The sequence below is a fragment of the Geotrypetes seraphini genome, chromosome 17, assembly GCF_902459505.1.
Source record: "Geotrypetes seraphini chromosome 17, aGeoSer1.1, whole genome shotgun sequence".
NCBI lineage: Eukaryota > Metazoa > Chordata > Amphibia > Gymnophiona > Dermophiidae > Geotrypetes > Geotrypetes seraphini.
Window position 1 is genome coordinate 18423475 of NC_047100.1, and position 14304 is coordinate 18437778.

A 14304-nucleotide genomic window follows, 5' to 3' on the forward strand; every position below is an offset into this window, starting at 1 on the left:
TATCTATAAGTTTTGGTCCTTAGGACATCTATCTTTTTTGGCTATTTTCAAAAATAAAAACATCCACATGGAAAACATACAAAAGCAAGTTTTGTAGACGTACCCAACTTCCTTGTCTGATCGTGGCAGAGGAATCCCCATCAGCTAAGCTGCTTTTGAGAAGTCTTACTGACTCAGCCAATGGGGAGCCCCCCTGCCAGGATCAGCTGAGCCGCGGAGTCCTACACCCATCCCTCCGACTTCCCCCTGACATGACCCCCTCCATCCCCCAACATTTCTGGAAACTCCCCCACATCCCTGGACCCCCTGTGCCTTCCAAAGACAAATCGGCAGGAAGGGAGCCCACTTGGGATCTTGGGATGCAGTGGGAGGGGCCCAAGGCCCTGATTGGCTCAAAATGGCTTGCTGCAAGTTCCTGTTGCAGTAAAGTGATCCCTGGATATATAGATATATAATATAGATAATACTCTCTTCACAATGTCTCAGGTTTAATATTATTTATGATAAAATTTAATCTACTGTTTGAACAGATAATACTGTATGTTTGTATGCATGTAGGTAAATTTTATTTTGAAAATGGCTCTAAGGATTTTCATGAAATGGGGTGAATCTAGGGTTTTTGGGTGTGAGAAAGAGATTTAACTAGGTCTGGAGTTCGGCAAAACTTATTGGGGGGGGGGGGGCATCCAGGGAATCTTTCTTGTGTACAGCTGCAGGGGAAAACAGGAAGAAAGGCAGTATCTTTGTAGCTACTACTCCCGCCTCCTTCTACAGCCCATTGGTCAGACATTTCTAAGGAAGCTTAGGCAGCCCATAGGCTGCAGGAAAAAGCAGGACTGAAGGTTGATGTCTCATAAGCTATTGGTCCTGTTTCTTCTGCAGCTTATTGGCTGGCTAAGGAACGGCTGAGGAATGGATTAACAGTCATAGTTGCCAGGTCTGTGGTTTTCTTGTCCAATTGGGCTGGTTTGAAATGTTGGTTGCGGGAAATTTTGAGTAGCTGTGAGTTGCTGATCTTTGGGCTGGTTTTCGATTTTTGTGTGGTAATTTGGGCCACATCATGGCACAAATTGTGTTGGACAGAAAGGAGAAGGAAAGCTGTGGACTTGGTGGGTGATCTCATGAGTTTGACAGTAGGATGGAGTGGTGATGGAAGAATTTGAGAGAGGTGCCGGTTCACATACAGGGAAGAGAGTGAAAGCAAGAAGGAGGGATGGGAAACCATGGGGATGGAACACTAGTCACCCCCACCCCCTGGTTCATAATTTGCTGCTCTTGTCAGCATCGGGTCTTCCTTTCTGTTGGGTCCCACCTACTTCCTTCTTCTGTGAAAGCAGGACCCAGCAGAGAGAAAGGCCCGACCCTAACCATAGAAGTGAATTGCAAACATTGCACTGCTAACTGCAGGGTGGTAAAGGAAGGGAAAGGGGAGGAGATGAAAAAGATGCCAAACCACAGGGACGGAAAGAAGGGAAGGAAGGAAAGAAAGGAGATGCCAGGTCATGGAAGGGGACGAAGAGATACCAGGGTATGGGAGGAGGGAAGGGTAGGTGACAGAGATGCCATCAGGGAGGGAGAGAAAGGAAAGAGGAGATACCAGAGCATTGAGGAGGAGGGGGAGGGAGAATGTGGGGGGCCACACGTAGGTCTCCTAAACCCCAACCAAAAAAGTATACTGTTTGCTAAGCTCCATGCACTTACAAAAGATGGAAGGGAAGGAGAAAGAGATGCCAGGGCATGGGTGAGAGAAGGGAAAGAGACTGTGATGCCAAATCTTCAAGAAGGAAGGAAAGGAAATGCCAGAGCATGGAGAGAGAGAGAGAGATGGAAGGAGAAGAGAGATCCTAGGGCAAGGGGGAAGGGAAGCAGATGCCAGACCATGTGGTGGGAAGGAGGAAAGGAAAGGAGATGGGAGAGGTCCCATAGCATTGGGGGAGGGAGTGGAGACAGAAAGAGAAAAATGAAAGGGACAGATAAAGAGGGTGGATACTGGATGGAATGCAGAGTGAAAAGAAGATGAGGAAAACAGAAACCAGAGACGATGAAAGATAAGAACAGATTTTTTTGTTGTTGCTTTAGAATAAAGTAGTATTGTAGCTGTATTGATAAACATTTATAAATAGAAAATGGAAATTAGGTAATCTTTTTATTGGACTAATTTTAATACATTTTTACTAACTTTTGGAGACCAAAATTCCCTTCCACAGGCAGTGGCGTACGAAAGGGGGGGGGGAGAGGCAAGGCAGGCAGTCCACCCCAGGTGCAGCTCCTAGGGGGGTGCTCCTCCAATCCCTTTTTATATGGGGAGGGGGTGTTAAAAATGATCAACCCTGGGGAACTTCCAGATCTGTGGAGCAATTTGAACTCGATTACAAAGGGTTGTTTTGTGTCTGTATGTTCAGACGCTACTGATGCCGCAGAGGGAAGGCCGCAGAGGGGAAGGCTGTGAAGCAGTCCGTTCAGAGTGCTGCCACTAGTTTTGAGGCTTTGGTGGTGTTCTGGTCCACAAAGGGATGGGAGGGAGGGATAGGTATTACACTGTGGGAAGGTTGGTGGGGTTCCAGTGCACAAAGGGATGGGAGGGAGAGATTTTAACTAGGGCTTATTTTTGGGGTAGGGCTTATATTAGGACCTACTCTGAAAATCATGTTAGGGCTTATTTTGGGGGTAGGTCTTATTTTCGGGGAAACACGGTATGGCAAAACTGCCAACAGTAGAGAACAAAGAACAGCTGCAGTGTAGGTAAGAGAGGCTTCCTGCTTTTGTCTACTTTAAAAAGGTAGACAAGTACTGATGGAGGCTCTGGGAAAGGAATGAGGAAGGAAAGCGTAGGCTTTCAGAGCAGGAAGACTTGGGTTGTGAGGGGAAGAGAGACTGAGGGAATAGACATGGACTATGAAAGGGAAAACAGAGTTGAAGTGAATGAAAGTGTGTGTGGGGGGGGGGGTTCATGGACATTGATACAAGAAGTGGGTGAGGAATGGACTGAAGAAAGAAACAGCTGAGGACAGGGAGAGGAAGTGTGTGGGATTCAAACAGCAGTAGGCTGATAGAGGAGATAGGCTGAGAAAAGTGTTAAGAAGAGAGAATCAGGTTGGAGGGAAGTGCTAAGGGGTGAGGAAAAGGAAGAAAGTAGCAGGAGGGATAAGGCTAGGAAGAACAAGCAAAGACAAGATAATTTTCAGATTAGGAGGGGGGGGCATGGTTCAAAAACAAACCAGTGCCAGTTATCCCAACAACATCAAAGACTTCAACACCACAGTCGAATACTACACAATAGAACCCGAACAACAACCCCATCATAATCACTCAGCCCACTTTCCCGAGCGAACCTCAGTTTTTCAGATACTGCAATCTTTATTATGTACACACAAAAGATTTTCTATTAATTAAAATACAAAGACTTAATAAATATATATATATATATATAAAAACAATCCTGGAGCTTTAGATAAAAGTTTGGCGTAAATGCACACATAAACAAACAACAAAAGTCCAACAGGACCAGAACAAACAGAGCGAAGTGGGATCGGACAATGAACACTCCAAGACAAAAATGTAAAAAACAATGGGCTAGATTCACCAAGCAAACCGATCGTGTACCGATCGGTTTGTGATCCCTTTGTGACCAGATTTCTCTCAGGCCCCATTCACTAACCTCTCCAGCGATCCGCTTCGAATCCATGCATGCAAATGAGGAGAAACGCATGCAAAGTAGGCAGGGACGCGATTCACAACACAAAATTCACGATCCGACTGGGCTGGTCGATCAACTCAAGAAGCGACTGCTGGGGACCAGTCGAAAACGTCTTTCTGACTCTCCTGCTCTATTGAAGCCCTGCTCTCTGCCCTGTCAGCCCCAATCTCCTGCAGCCCTGAATGCCTCCTGCAGCCCTGATCTGCCTGCCCCGATCTGCCTGCCGCTGCCCCAATCTGCCTGCTCCGATTTGCTTGCCGTTGCCCCGATTTGCTTGCCGCTACCCCGATCAGCTTGCCGCTGCCCCATCTGCCTGCCCTGAACGCTGGTTTTCTCCTGCCCTGCGAGCCAGTGGTTTTAACCCACAGGTTTAAAGTGGGTTAAAATCACAGGCTCACAGGGCTAAAAACAATGAAAAAAAAAAAAATGGTCGAGGCTCGGATGGGCATGCGGGGATCGCACAACAGCGATCTGTGCCAGCAGATGGAGGCATTCCTCCGATTGCCCCCCATCTACATATTTTAGTTTGAAGAAATCGTAGGACCTGCCCAATTTTTTTTTATTTCTAAAAAGGACGAACCTCTCAGTGACCCCTGATGCAGGCGACTTGCGTTGCCGAAACACAGTACTGGGTCGGGTCCACAGTTGACATTCGTCCTTTCTTGGAATAAACAAGATTGTTTTTACATGGTTTTTTTTTTTGTGTTTTTTTTTCTTGGAGTGCTCATTGTCCGATGCCACTTCGTTTTGTTTGTAAATGCACACATGCCATAATAAAAAGAATGCTGTTTCCCGAGGCCTTTGACTAATAAGCAAAACTGACAATAGGGGCACTGATATGACATCGAGCCAAGACTAAAGATCTACGTGCAACCTGACCTCCACCTATCCCTGCAACCGGAAACAGCAGCAGAACAACGACTTTTACCTGGTATTCGTTTTTGAACATGTCGGGAGACGTTCCACGCCTGGATCACACCTCCCAGGTGGGTTCCTTTTTGCGCCCTCTTTATCGGACGCCAGAGTTCCCAGCGCCCCCTGAGATTCTCCCCGCTCCGGTGCTTCCGGGCTGGACGCCGCTCTAGGTTGCTAGGCGCGAGCGTCTCTGCTTCCCTCGTTACCATGGGGAAGAGTGACGCCGAAGAAAAGGCGCGAGAGAGTTTAAAAAGGCACCCGCGGAGGGGGGCGCGTGCGGCAAACGGCAGGGAAGCGCCTTCGGGTGGACGCTTTGCGCGTTTCAAGGTGTCAGCGGCGCACCTGCGCGCTTCGGGGCGGGAAGAAGGTGGGCTGGAGGTGTTTGGAAGAAAATGTTGAGACACGCCAAACAAATTTAAAAAAAAAAAAAAACAACCATACGAGCCCTAATTGGCTTTGTAGGGCTGGAAGACTTTTGAAACTTTCAGTTACTGTAAGAAATGAGGCATAGTTTCAGTCAAGGCAAAGGAATATGTTCCATTGCAACGTTGTGACTAAATTGCTTCTAGGCTGACCAGTGTCTGCACAGCCAAACATCATGTGTAAGAGAGGTCAAATGTTCTGCTAAATGTGTAAGGATCCCAATAGTAGCTGAATTGGTGCTAGGGCCTGGCATAAGATTTATAGTCTTGTTTACATCCTAATGAAAGGAAAGTGATGGGTAAACTAAGTTAAAAGAACAAGAAGAATAGGAGAAATGTTTATCTCTAGTTCTTATCCATCCCTGCTGTTAGCAGTTAAGCTAATGTGGATTTAATCAAGGGAAATCTTGCCTCAACAATAGGTGTGTGGCAGCAGCTAAGAAAGCAAACAGAATGTTAGGAATTATCAGGAAAGCAAAGATGAAATTGATATAATGGCTTTGTATTGTTCTATAGGTGCGACTGTGTGCAATTCTGGTCGCCACATCTAAAAAAAAGATATAGCAGAAATAGAAAACGTGGGGTGACAAAAAGGAATAGGACAACTTCCCTATGAGGAAAAGCTAAACCAGCTGGAGCTCTTCAGTCTGGAAAAGAGACGACTCGGGGGAGATATGATAGAGCAGGGGGTGCCCAAAAGGTCGATCGCGAAGGCAATGCGAGTTGATCATGTTGCCTTCGCGTTCTACCTGCTTCCCGATGCAGAAGCACCAAGCCAACCAGCCTTCCCCACCCAATGTGGATCCAGAAACAAAGGGGGGGGGGGTGAAACAAAGAAAAAATGGGACACGGAGAGAGAGAAAGACAGACAGAGAGAAAGAAAGAAATGGGGCACGAAGAGAGAGAGAGAAACACAGACAGAAATAAAGGGAATGGGGAAGAGTGTGGGGAGAAGACGCTGATTTATAAATTGACAATTGTACAGAATATTGTTTCTTTTTATACTTTAATATAATAAGTTCAATATAAAACAATTCAAGGCTTGTGTGGATGGAATCAGTGGTTTGCGGGGATGGGGACCGAGCTTACGGGGATTAGTCCAACAAAATGGTATTTTTTTTATTTCTCATTATTTGTTTTATTTTTATTTGTTAATTTGTAAAGTGGTGATTAATATGTATCAGTTTTTTCAAATTTACATCTACTGTCTTTATATTTTGCACAGTATTAGAGGACATGTATTACTGTTTTTGTGGTGTTGTGGTGTTGCATTGTATGCAGAGTCTGGTTTCTTGGCGATTCAGTTTAACTTTTGTCTACATATTTCTATTTTTAGTTTGTAATTATTCCATATTGGGCGAGAGTGTATCTGTCTGTGTGTATGAAAGGGACAAGGCTTTCTGATAGCATCAACTGTACAGCATCTATTGACTGTTTAGGATCTGGCTTGTTTAGTTATACAATGTATGTGTTGGGGTTCTAGTGCTCACTGCGGTGTTTAAGATGCTGCCTTTTTGTAGGTACACTCTTGTTGTGCGATATGTAGATTGTTACTAAAAATCATATTTTTCATATAGATGGGGGGGGTGTCAAAAAATGACAGGCCCCGGGTGTCACATATGCTAGGTACACTGTATCTAAGCAAGGCTTAAAGAAACCTCAATGAATAAACATTCAAAACAATAGGACAGGTTTCTGAACCAACTTAAAAGTTGTTATGTAGTTGAGAGAAAGGGTCTCAGTAATCCTGCAACGTTCAATGGTTGAACGCCAAGGAGGTAATGCAGATAGGATTTTCTTTCATCGACCCTATACTCTCACTCATAATTTAAAGCATGTAAATTGAAATTTAAATCAACATTCAATTAATAGATAAATAAGTGAAGCACTTATCTTTAGCTCTATATAGAAAAGTGCCTCTGTGCGACTGATATTCAGAGCAATGTCATCAATCGCCCATGCGGTGATGACCCAACGGGGCCCGTTTCGCCACTCGTTGGCTTCCTCGGGGGGGGGAAGGGGGGTTAGGCAAACTGCAAAAGATGAATAAATTCAATGATCAACAAACAACTAAATTGTATGAATCATCAAATAATGTAGTACTTACTGTTATCAGTTAGAACAACAATTTGCTCAAAAATGGCGCTTGTGCAACGAAGACGCCAACGCATGCGTGTTAAATATGCTCAGCTGAGAAAGCTACTATCCCATTGGAGGAAAATGCAATCATGTGAAACCTAGCCCTCCCACACTGATGTCTTGAAAAATTGAAAGATTAAAGACGCCGATGCATGCATATTCCACATGCAGTCGGCTAAACCCTCCCACACTGAGCCACGCAGGAGAAATCCAACAGGGAGAGAGAAGGGAACCAGACCTTCTCTGCCAGAAAACAGAAATGCACCACAGCCTTATACTCCAGAGGGGCAGGTAGGACCTCAAGATTGGGAGGATTTTGTTGAGGACTCATTCATAAATGAAGATGATATAGAAATGAATGAAGCTTAGAGTATGGAAGAAATGAGTGAGGATTTTTCATACACTATTGACCCTGATTTAATGGAGTGGGGTTGAGGAACAGTAGAAAAGTTTGGAATTTTTCAAAGGGAAATTATTGGTGAAGATTCCAGACTATATTATTTAAAACCTCTGGCTGAAAGAGGTTTTTTTCCCCCCACTTGTATGGAACTTGCAGGCAAAACTGTACAGCCTAAATCCAAGCAGGACTGAGTTTTGTTTTTCTGTTAAGCTGTTTGAGGCAATGCATGAAAATTAGTTACTTAAAGCACTGCTGGCCACAGGACACTGGGGAACTCATTCAAAGATCTTGGTTGGGATTTTTGTACACCAAAATCTACAGGGCGGGTACAGATCCCAACTCCTCTGGGGGTATTTTAGCCAAGAAAACCCCAGGTGAACTTTTCCCCAGTGAAAAGACTTATAAGAAATCATAGCAGAAGCTGTTTGAACAAGCTAGGTGGCAAACAGTGGCTGGGCTGCCAGTGTGGCAGGTGTAGGCCTGAGAACCTCTGAGATCACATTTTCTCTCAGTGGGGGACTCCTCAGATAGACCTCGTCGCGTCTCCCCACAACAACAAATTGCCTCAGTTCTGCTCAAGGATATACTCTCCTCACCGACTAAAGGCAGACGCTTTTCTTCTGGAATGGACAGACAAGTTTCTGTATGCGTTCCCTCCTTTCCCTTTGATTCTCAAGACTCTTGTCAAAATCAAAACCGAACATGCCACCATGATTCTGATAGCTCCTCGGTGGCCCAGACAACCGTGATTTTCCCTTCTACTTCAACCAGCAGCAGGGAGCCATTCCTTCTCCTGCTCTTTCCCTCTCTGCTTACACAGAGTCAAGGGTCTCTACTTCATCCCAACCTGCAGTCTCTACACCTGACAGCTTGGTACCTCTCAACCTGAATGCTACTTTACAGTTTTCCAAGTCTGTTCAGGACATTTTAGAAGCTTCCAGGAAGCCTGCCACTAGACAATGCTACAACTAGAAATGGACTAGATTTTCTGCTTGGTGCACCATTCATCACAAGGAGCCTCAATCTTCCTCCTTGCATTCAGTTTTGTATTGCCTGTTCCACTTATCACAATCATGACTCAAATCCACATACATTCGAGTACATCTCAGTGCAATTGCTGCTTTTCATCAGCCTATTGAAGGGAAACCACTTCTCAAACCTCCTCCAGTGGTTTGGGATCTCAATATTGTTCTTGCTCAATTGATGAAGCCTCCTTTTGAACCAATGGATTCGGCTCATCTTAAATATCCCACTTGAAAAGTGATTTTTCTTGTCGCACTCACTTCTGCTACAAGCTTTAGTTGCTGATCTACCTTTCACAGTATTCCATCATGACAAGGTGGTCCTCTGTACTCATCCTAAATTCTTACCTAAAGTGGTTTCAGAATTTCATCTCAATCAATTGTACTGCCAGTGTTTTTTCCAAGGCCTCATTCTCATCCTGGAGAAACAGCTCTTCATACTGTGGACTGCAAGCATGCTTTGGCCTTCTACTTGGAATGCACCAAACCGCACAAATCTGCTCCTCAACTTTTCTTCTCCTTCGATCCAAACAAGTTGGGACATCCCATTTCTAAGCACACCCTATCTAACTGGATGGCTGCTTGCATCTCTTTCTGCTATTCCCAGGCTGGACTGCATCTACAGAGTCGAGTCATAGCCCACAAAGTCAGAGCCATGGCGGCATCTGTTGATTTTCTCAGATCTACTCCTATTGAGGAAATCTGCAAAGCTGCCACTTGGTCCTCGGTTCATACATTCACCTCTCATTATTGTCTGGATACTTTCTCCAGTCAGGATGGCCATTTTGGCCAGGCAGTTTTACAACATTTATTCTCCTAAATTGCCAACACTCCCACCGTCCCATTCTGGTTAGCTTGGAGGTCACCCACATGTTGAGAATATGCTGCCTGCTTGTCCTGGGATAAAGCACAGTTACCGTAACAGTTGTTATCCAGGGACAGCAGGCAGATATTCTCACAACCCACCCACCTCCCCTGATTGGCTTCTTAGCTAGTTATCTGAACTGAGGAGACACGAACCCTAACTTGGGCAGGAAGGCATGCGCGGTGCAGCACTCACAAACGTTGAAGATCTTCAAGCAAGTCTGCTTGCGAGGCTGTCCGTTACGGGGCTCCGTGGATGACATCACCCACATGTAGAGAATATGCTGCCTTACCGTAACAGTTGTTATCCAGGGACAGTAGGCAGATATTCTCACAACCCACCCACCTCCTCTGGTTGGCTTTTCTGCTAGCTATCTGAACTGAGGAGACGCGCCCTACTCTGGGCGGGAAGGCACCTGCGCATGCACGATGCAGCAGTTGCGAAACTTCTAAGGTTTCTACAAGTAAGTCTGCTTGCGAGGCTGTCCGCATCCGGGGCTCTGTGATGATGTCACCCACATGTGAGAATAGCTGCCTGCTGTCCCTGGATAACACCTGTTACGGTAAGTAACTCTGCTTTTGGGTTAAAATGACAAAACCTGTCACCTTAAATAAGATTTTCCTATATTTAGATGTTGAATGTTTTCAAAAACTGCATGAAACAACTGTGGAACAATAGGTAGGCCTGATGATGCAAAATGTCTTGAGACTATGCAAGACCCAGAAGGCACTGTAACAAGATCAGAGAAGGTCTTAGGTAGAGAGTGAAATAGCCTGGGGCTGAAAGCATAATACCGAGTACAAACAGAGAGGGAAAAATGAAGCAGGGAAAAGATCAATCTCCTCTGCTTTGATAACAGGAACATTTAATATATTTCTGTTTACTTCATAAGATGACATTTTTTATTTTAAGGAAGCAAAGAGGTGACGCTGCAGCCTAAATATATCAGGATCCATTGGAAACTGGTCTTAAGGAGTCCAACAGTAAATTCATTTGTAGGCTGGATTTTATTGATTTAGCGTGCTGTTCTATCGGCTTTAAAAAATAATAATTTTCTTAGTTCTTCCTTCCTTTTTTTCTGACTACCTGCTTCTGCATGCTGTTTCCTGTTGCTATGACCTATTTCACATTTCATGAATGACAGGCAGTGGGACTTTACAGGGTGAGGTTAGAATGCTGAAGTCTTTGGTTGTATTTTTGTTGAGTGACAGGTGAGCCAATGTGTGAAAATATAAGCAGCTGGCCATTTTCTTTGTTACATCTGGACTGGTTAATAGTCAAATATTTAACCTGGCAGAAAAGGCTGTTGTGGAAATACACTGGACTGCTCTTTTTGGCTCTTTTCTAAGGAACAAGAGTCTAACAGCAAGCGTGGCAAAAAAAAGAGTTTAAAGCTGTTAAAACATCAAAAGACTTGATACTGCCACGTTTCGGCTCCTACCTGCATCAGAGATATCTGTAAAAAAACAAAACAAAAAAACCCCCCGAAACAAACCAAAAAATACTTTGTGAATGTAAATGCACAGAATAACAGAACGCACATGTTATTCTATAAGGTAGCCTATCTCAAAGGTCAATGCAGCAGAGACAGTACCAAATGAAACAACATCTTTTTAAGATAAGTTCATAATACTAAGTTAAAGTTATTTATGAAAGCACTAAGCACTTTATAATACTTTACTAATAAGTAATAATATAAGGAAAAAAGAAGAAAAACGTTTAAAACATGTATAGAGGGGGCAAATGAAGAAGCCATAGCCATTAAGATATTTGTGTCACCGAACAAAACAGATGACCAAATGGCATGTCTGAAGCCCTGAAATATATATATATATATATAAAAGTTTGCTGTATTGACCTTTGAGACAGGGTATAGTAAGTATTGGTCAATGTTTTATGATTGACTGGGACATTTACTTATTCTATAAGGTAGTACATAAAATCAAAATATTGGCAGATTCCATGTGACCTGTCCCAGGACAAGCAGTCTTAAAAACAGACTATAGACTTTTACTACAGAAGCTTGTCCAAACCTTTTTTAATCCAGATACGCTAGCCGCTGTAATCACTTAACTATTCTCCCATTTGTTTTAAAAGTATCATCATGTAACTTCGAGTATTCTCTAGTCTTTGCACTTTTTGAAAGAGTGAAAAATTGGTTCACTTTTACCCATTCTACGGTATATCACTCGGGATTTTGTAGACCTCTGTCTTATCACCCTTCTCTTTTCCAGTCTGAAGGGCTCTAACTTCTTTAGCCTTTCCTTATATGAGAAGAGTTCCATCCCCTTTAACATTTTTGTTGCCTTTTCCGAACCTTTTCTAATTCCATTATATCATTTTTGAGATATGGTGTCCAGAATTACACACAGCTCAGCCTGTGGAGTTCAGTGTTTGATCACCCAGGGATGAATTTCTAGCCTGTCTGTTATACTATGGGGTAATTTTATAACTGCACAGATAAATAGTATGCAGATGCTTTTCTTTATGTGAATATTGATGAGTTTTCAAAATGAAATATGCCTGGGGGTGGATTTAAGGTGGCTAAAGGTATGATCTGTTGCATCATGCTGTCATTTGTAATACAATTTCTTGTTTTTCATTGGTTTTGTGATAATCAAAAGGACAAGTATACTGCATGATTTTGCTGCAGAACCCCTACTGTTGGTTTGCCAGAGACAAAAAGAACAAAGTGAAGGTCTGGCTTTGGGGGTCTGTCCTTGCTGGTGGCACAAAGAAGAGAGACTTGTCCTACTTTGAAGAAGAAGCATTACTTAGACCGGTCGCTTGTACATAGGGCAGGGCTTCCACTTTATGCACACAACTTCCAGCAGAATACTGTATGTCAGGGGTATCTACTTAGTCCGCAGGACAAACCCAGCCAGTCAGGTTTTCAGAATACCTACAGTGAATATGTATGAGATAAATGTGCGTGCACTACTTCTATTGTGTGCAAATCTTTCTCGTGCACATTCATTGTGGGTATCCTGCCAATCTTGGTGTGTTCCGAGGACTGGGCTGAGAACCTTTGCTATAAGCTATACACTATGTATGCAATGCTTAGGTGCACCTGTCAATGAGACGTCGATATGGCAGAAATGAGCACTCCTAAATCGTAAGCATGACAGTGCAGGTTTATGCTAGTATTCCAGTGTATCGCAAATTGTGTGCTGCGGCGAGATTCTGGGTGTATGCTGTGAGATGCCAGCTAGGAGGAGAGGCACTGGTGCCGGCTGACTGCCTACAGGACGTGCCTCTTGCTTTAAGAGGCATGTTCTGTAGGCAGTCGACCGGCACTTCTCCTCCTCTATTTGCCTCTCCTCTTGCAAACTCCCCCCCCCCCCCCCCCCCACCGGACCCATTGTCAACTCAGGGCCCTGTCTGGAGGGCCTTCGCGCATGCACAGATGTCAGCGAGATGATGTCACGCATGCACGTGACATCATTGCATCAACGTCCACACATTTCTACATAGGGTTTAGTGTGCGAGACACTGTCGTATTCTGTTCTAGAATATGGGTACCCAGATGTCATAAGTGCTTCCCATGCAGCATTGGAATGCCTAAAGAAGAGCACCCAGTTACAGAACTGCCACCAGAATGTGTTTCTGTGAGAAAAATGCTTCGTATGTGTGGCCTGGAATGCATATGTAACATGCATGATGATGGCAGATAAAGACCCGAATGGTCCATCTAGACTGCCCAACCTGATTCAATCTAAATATTTGTTGAGATTTTTTTTCTTCTTAGCTATTTCTGGGCAAGAATTCAAAGCTCTGCCCGATAAATGATAAAATGGAAACAAGTGTTCCTATGTATTCCATTGGAATGCCTAAAGAAGAGCACCCAGTTACAGAACTGCCACCAGAATGTGTTTCTGTGAGAAAAATGCTTCGTATGTGTGGCCTGGAATGCATATGTAACATGCATGATGATGGCAGATAAAGACCCGAATGGTCCATCTAGACTGCCCAACCTGATTCAATCTAAATATTTGTTGAGATTTTTTTTCTTCTTAGCTATTTCTGGGCAAGAATTCAAAGCTCTGCCCGATAAATGATAAAATGGAAACAAGTGTTCCTATGTAGCAGTATGCTAGAAAACTGACCAGGCTTCAGGCATAGGCATTCAAACTTCAAACTGTACAAATGGGTTTTATTACTAAAATAAATAATTATAGCTTTAAGCCTGACATCATTTTGCAATATTTAGAATACTCTGAAGTATTTTCATTTCTTTAGAAATTCACTACAGTAAGGAATCTTGCAGGGCTTTTATGATAAACTGAGCCGCAGGAACTTTTTGTAAAAATTGCACACCCTAGAAGAGTTGTGTAAGAGTCTAATAACACAAACTCAGCTGTGGATATTATACATGTGAAGGGGCATAATAAAAAAAAAAAAGGCCCTAAACGCTGAAAGTAGCAGTAGGGAAAATGTCCATTCTCAAAAAAAAGTCCAAAATGAGGGGTTTTTTTTTTAAGAATGGCCTACCTCTACGTTGCAGTTTAAATGTCCAGACCATTACTACGTCTAACCTTAGAATACATTATCGACCAAAAAATAGCCTAAGTCCCAAATAAGACCTTTAAGGCCAGTCCTTCACCTAAAAGGTGGATTCTGTAACCGGCGTCTATCAAAAACAACACCGGTTACAGAATCCACACCCCACTCCACAACGATCATGGCAGGAGAGATGCTTCATCTCCCCAGCTGCGATTGTGATACCATCCCCACCCCTGAACCAATACCAGCAGGAGAGAGCCAAACCCCTCCTGTCGAGGCACGAGCCCCGTGACCTCCCAATCCGACACGTCATAATGGGGTGCCACAGGGCTCGGTGCTTG

General features: G+C 43.8%; 2 protein-coding genes across 14 annotated transcripts in view; one reads left to right on the forward strand and one right to left on the reverse strand.

Annotated features, from left to right (window-relative positions):
* The window catches only part of CFAP20DC (CFAP20 domain containing), a 153794-nt gene extending 148929 nt beyond the window's left edge, over positions 1-4865 (reverse strand). For both annotated transcript variants that reach the window (XM_033925976.1, XM_033925975.1), the window contains exon 1: positions 4626-4865. In XM_033925976.1, coding sequence (XP_033781867.1) covers positions 4626-4646 — 21 coding nt within the window. In that variant the 5' untranslated portion in view covers positions 4647-4865. The remainder of the gene's footprint in view (positions 1-4625) is intronic.
* LOC117351126 overlaps positions 1-14304 on the forward strand; it is a 690625-nt gene that overhangs the window by 465097 nt on the left and 211224 nt on the right. The window lies entirely within an intron of this gene.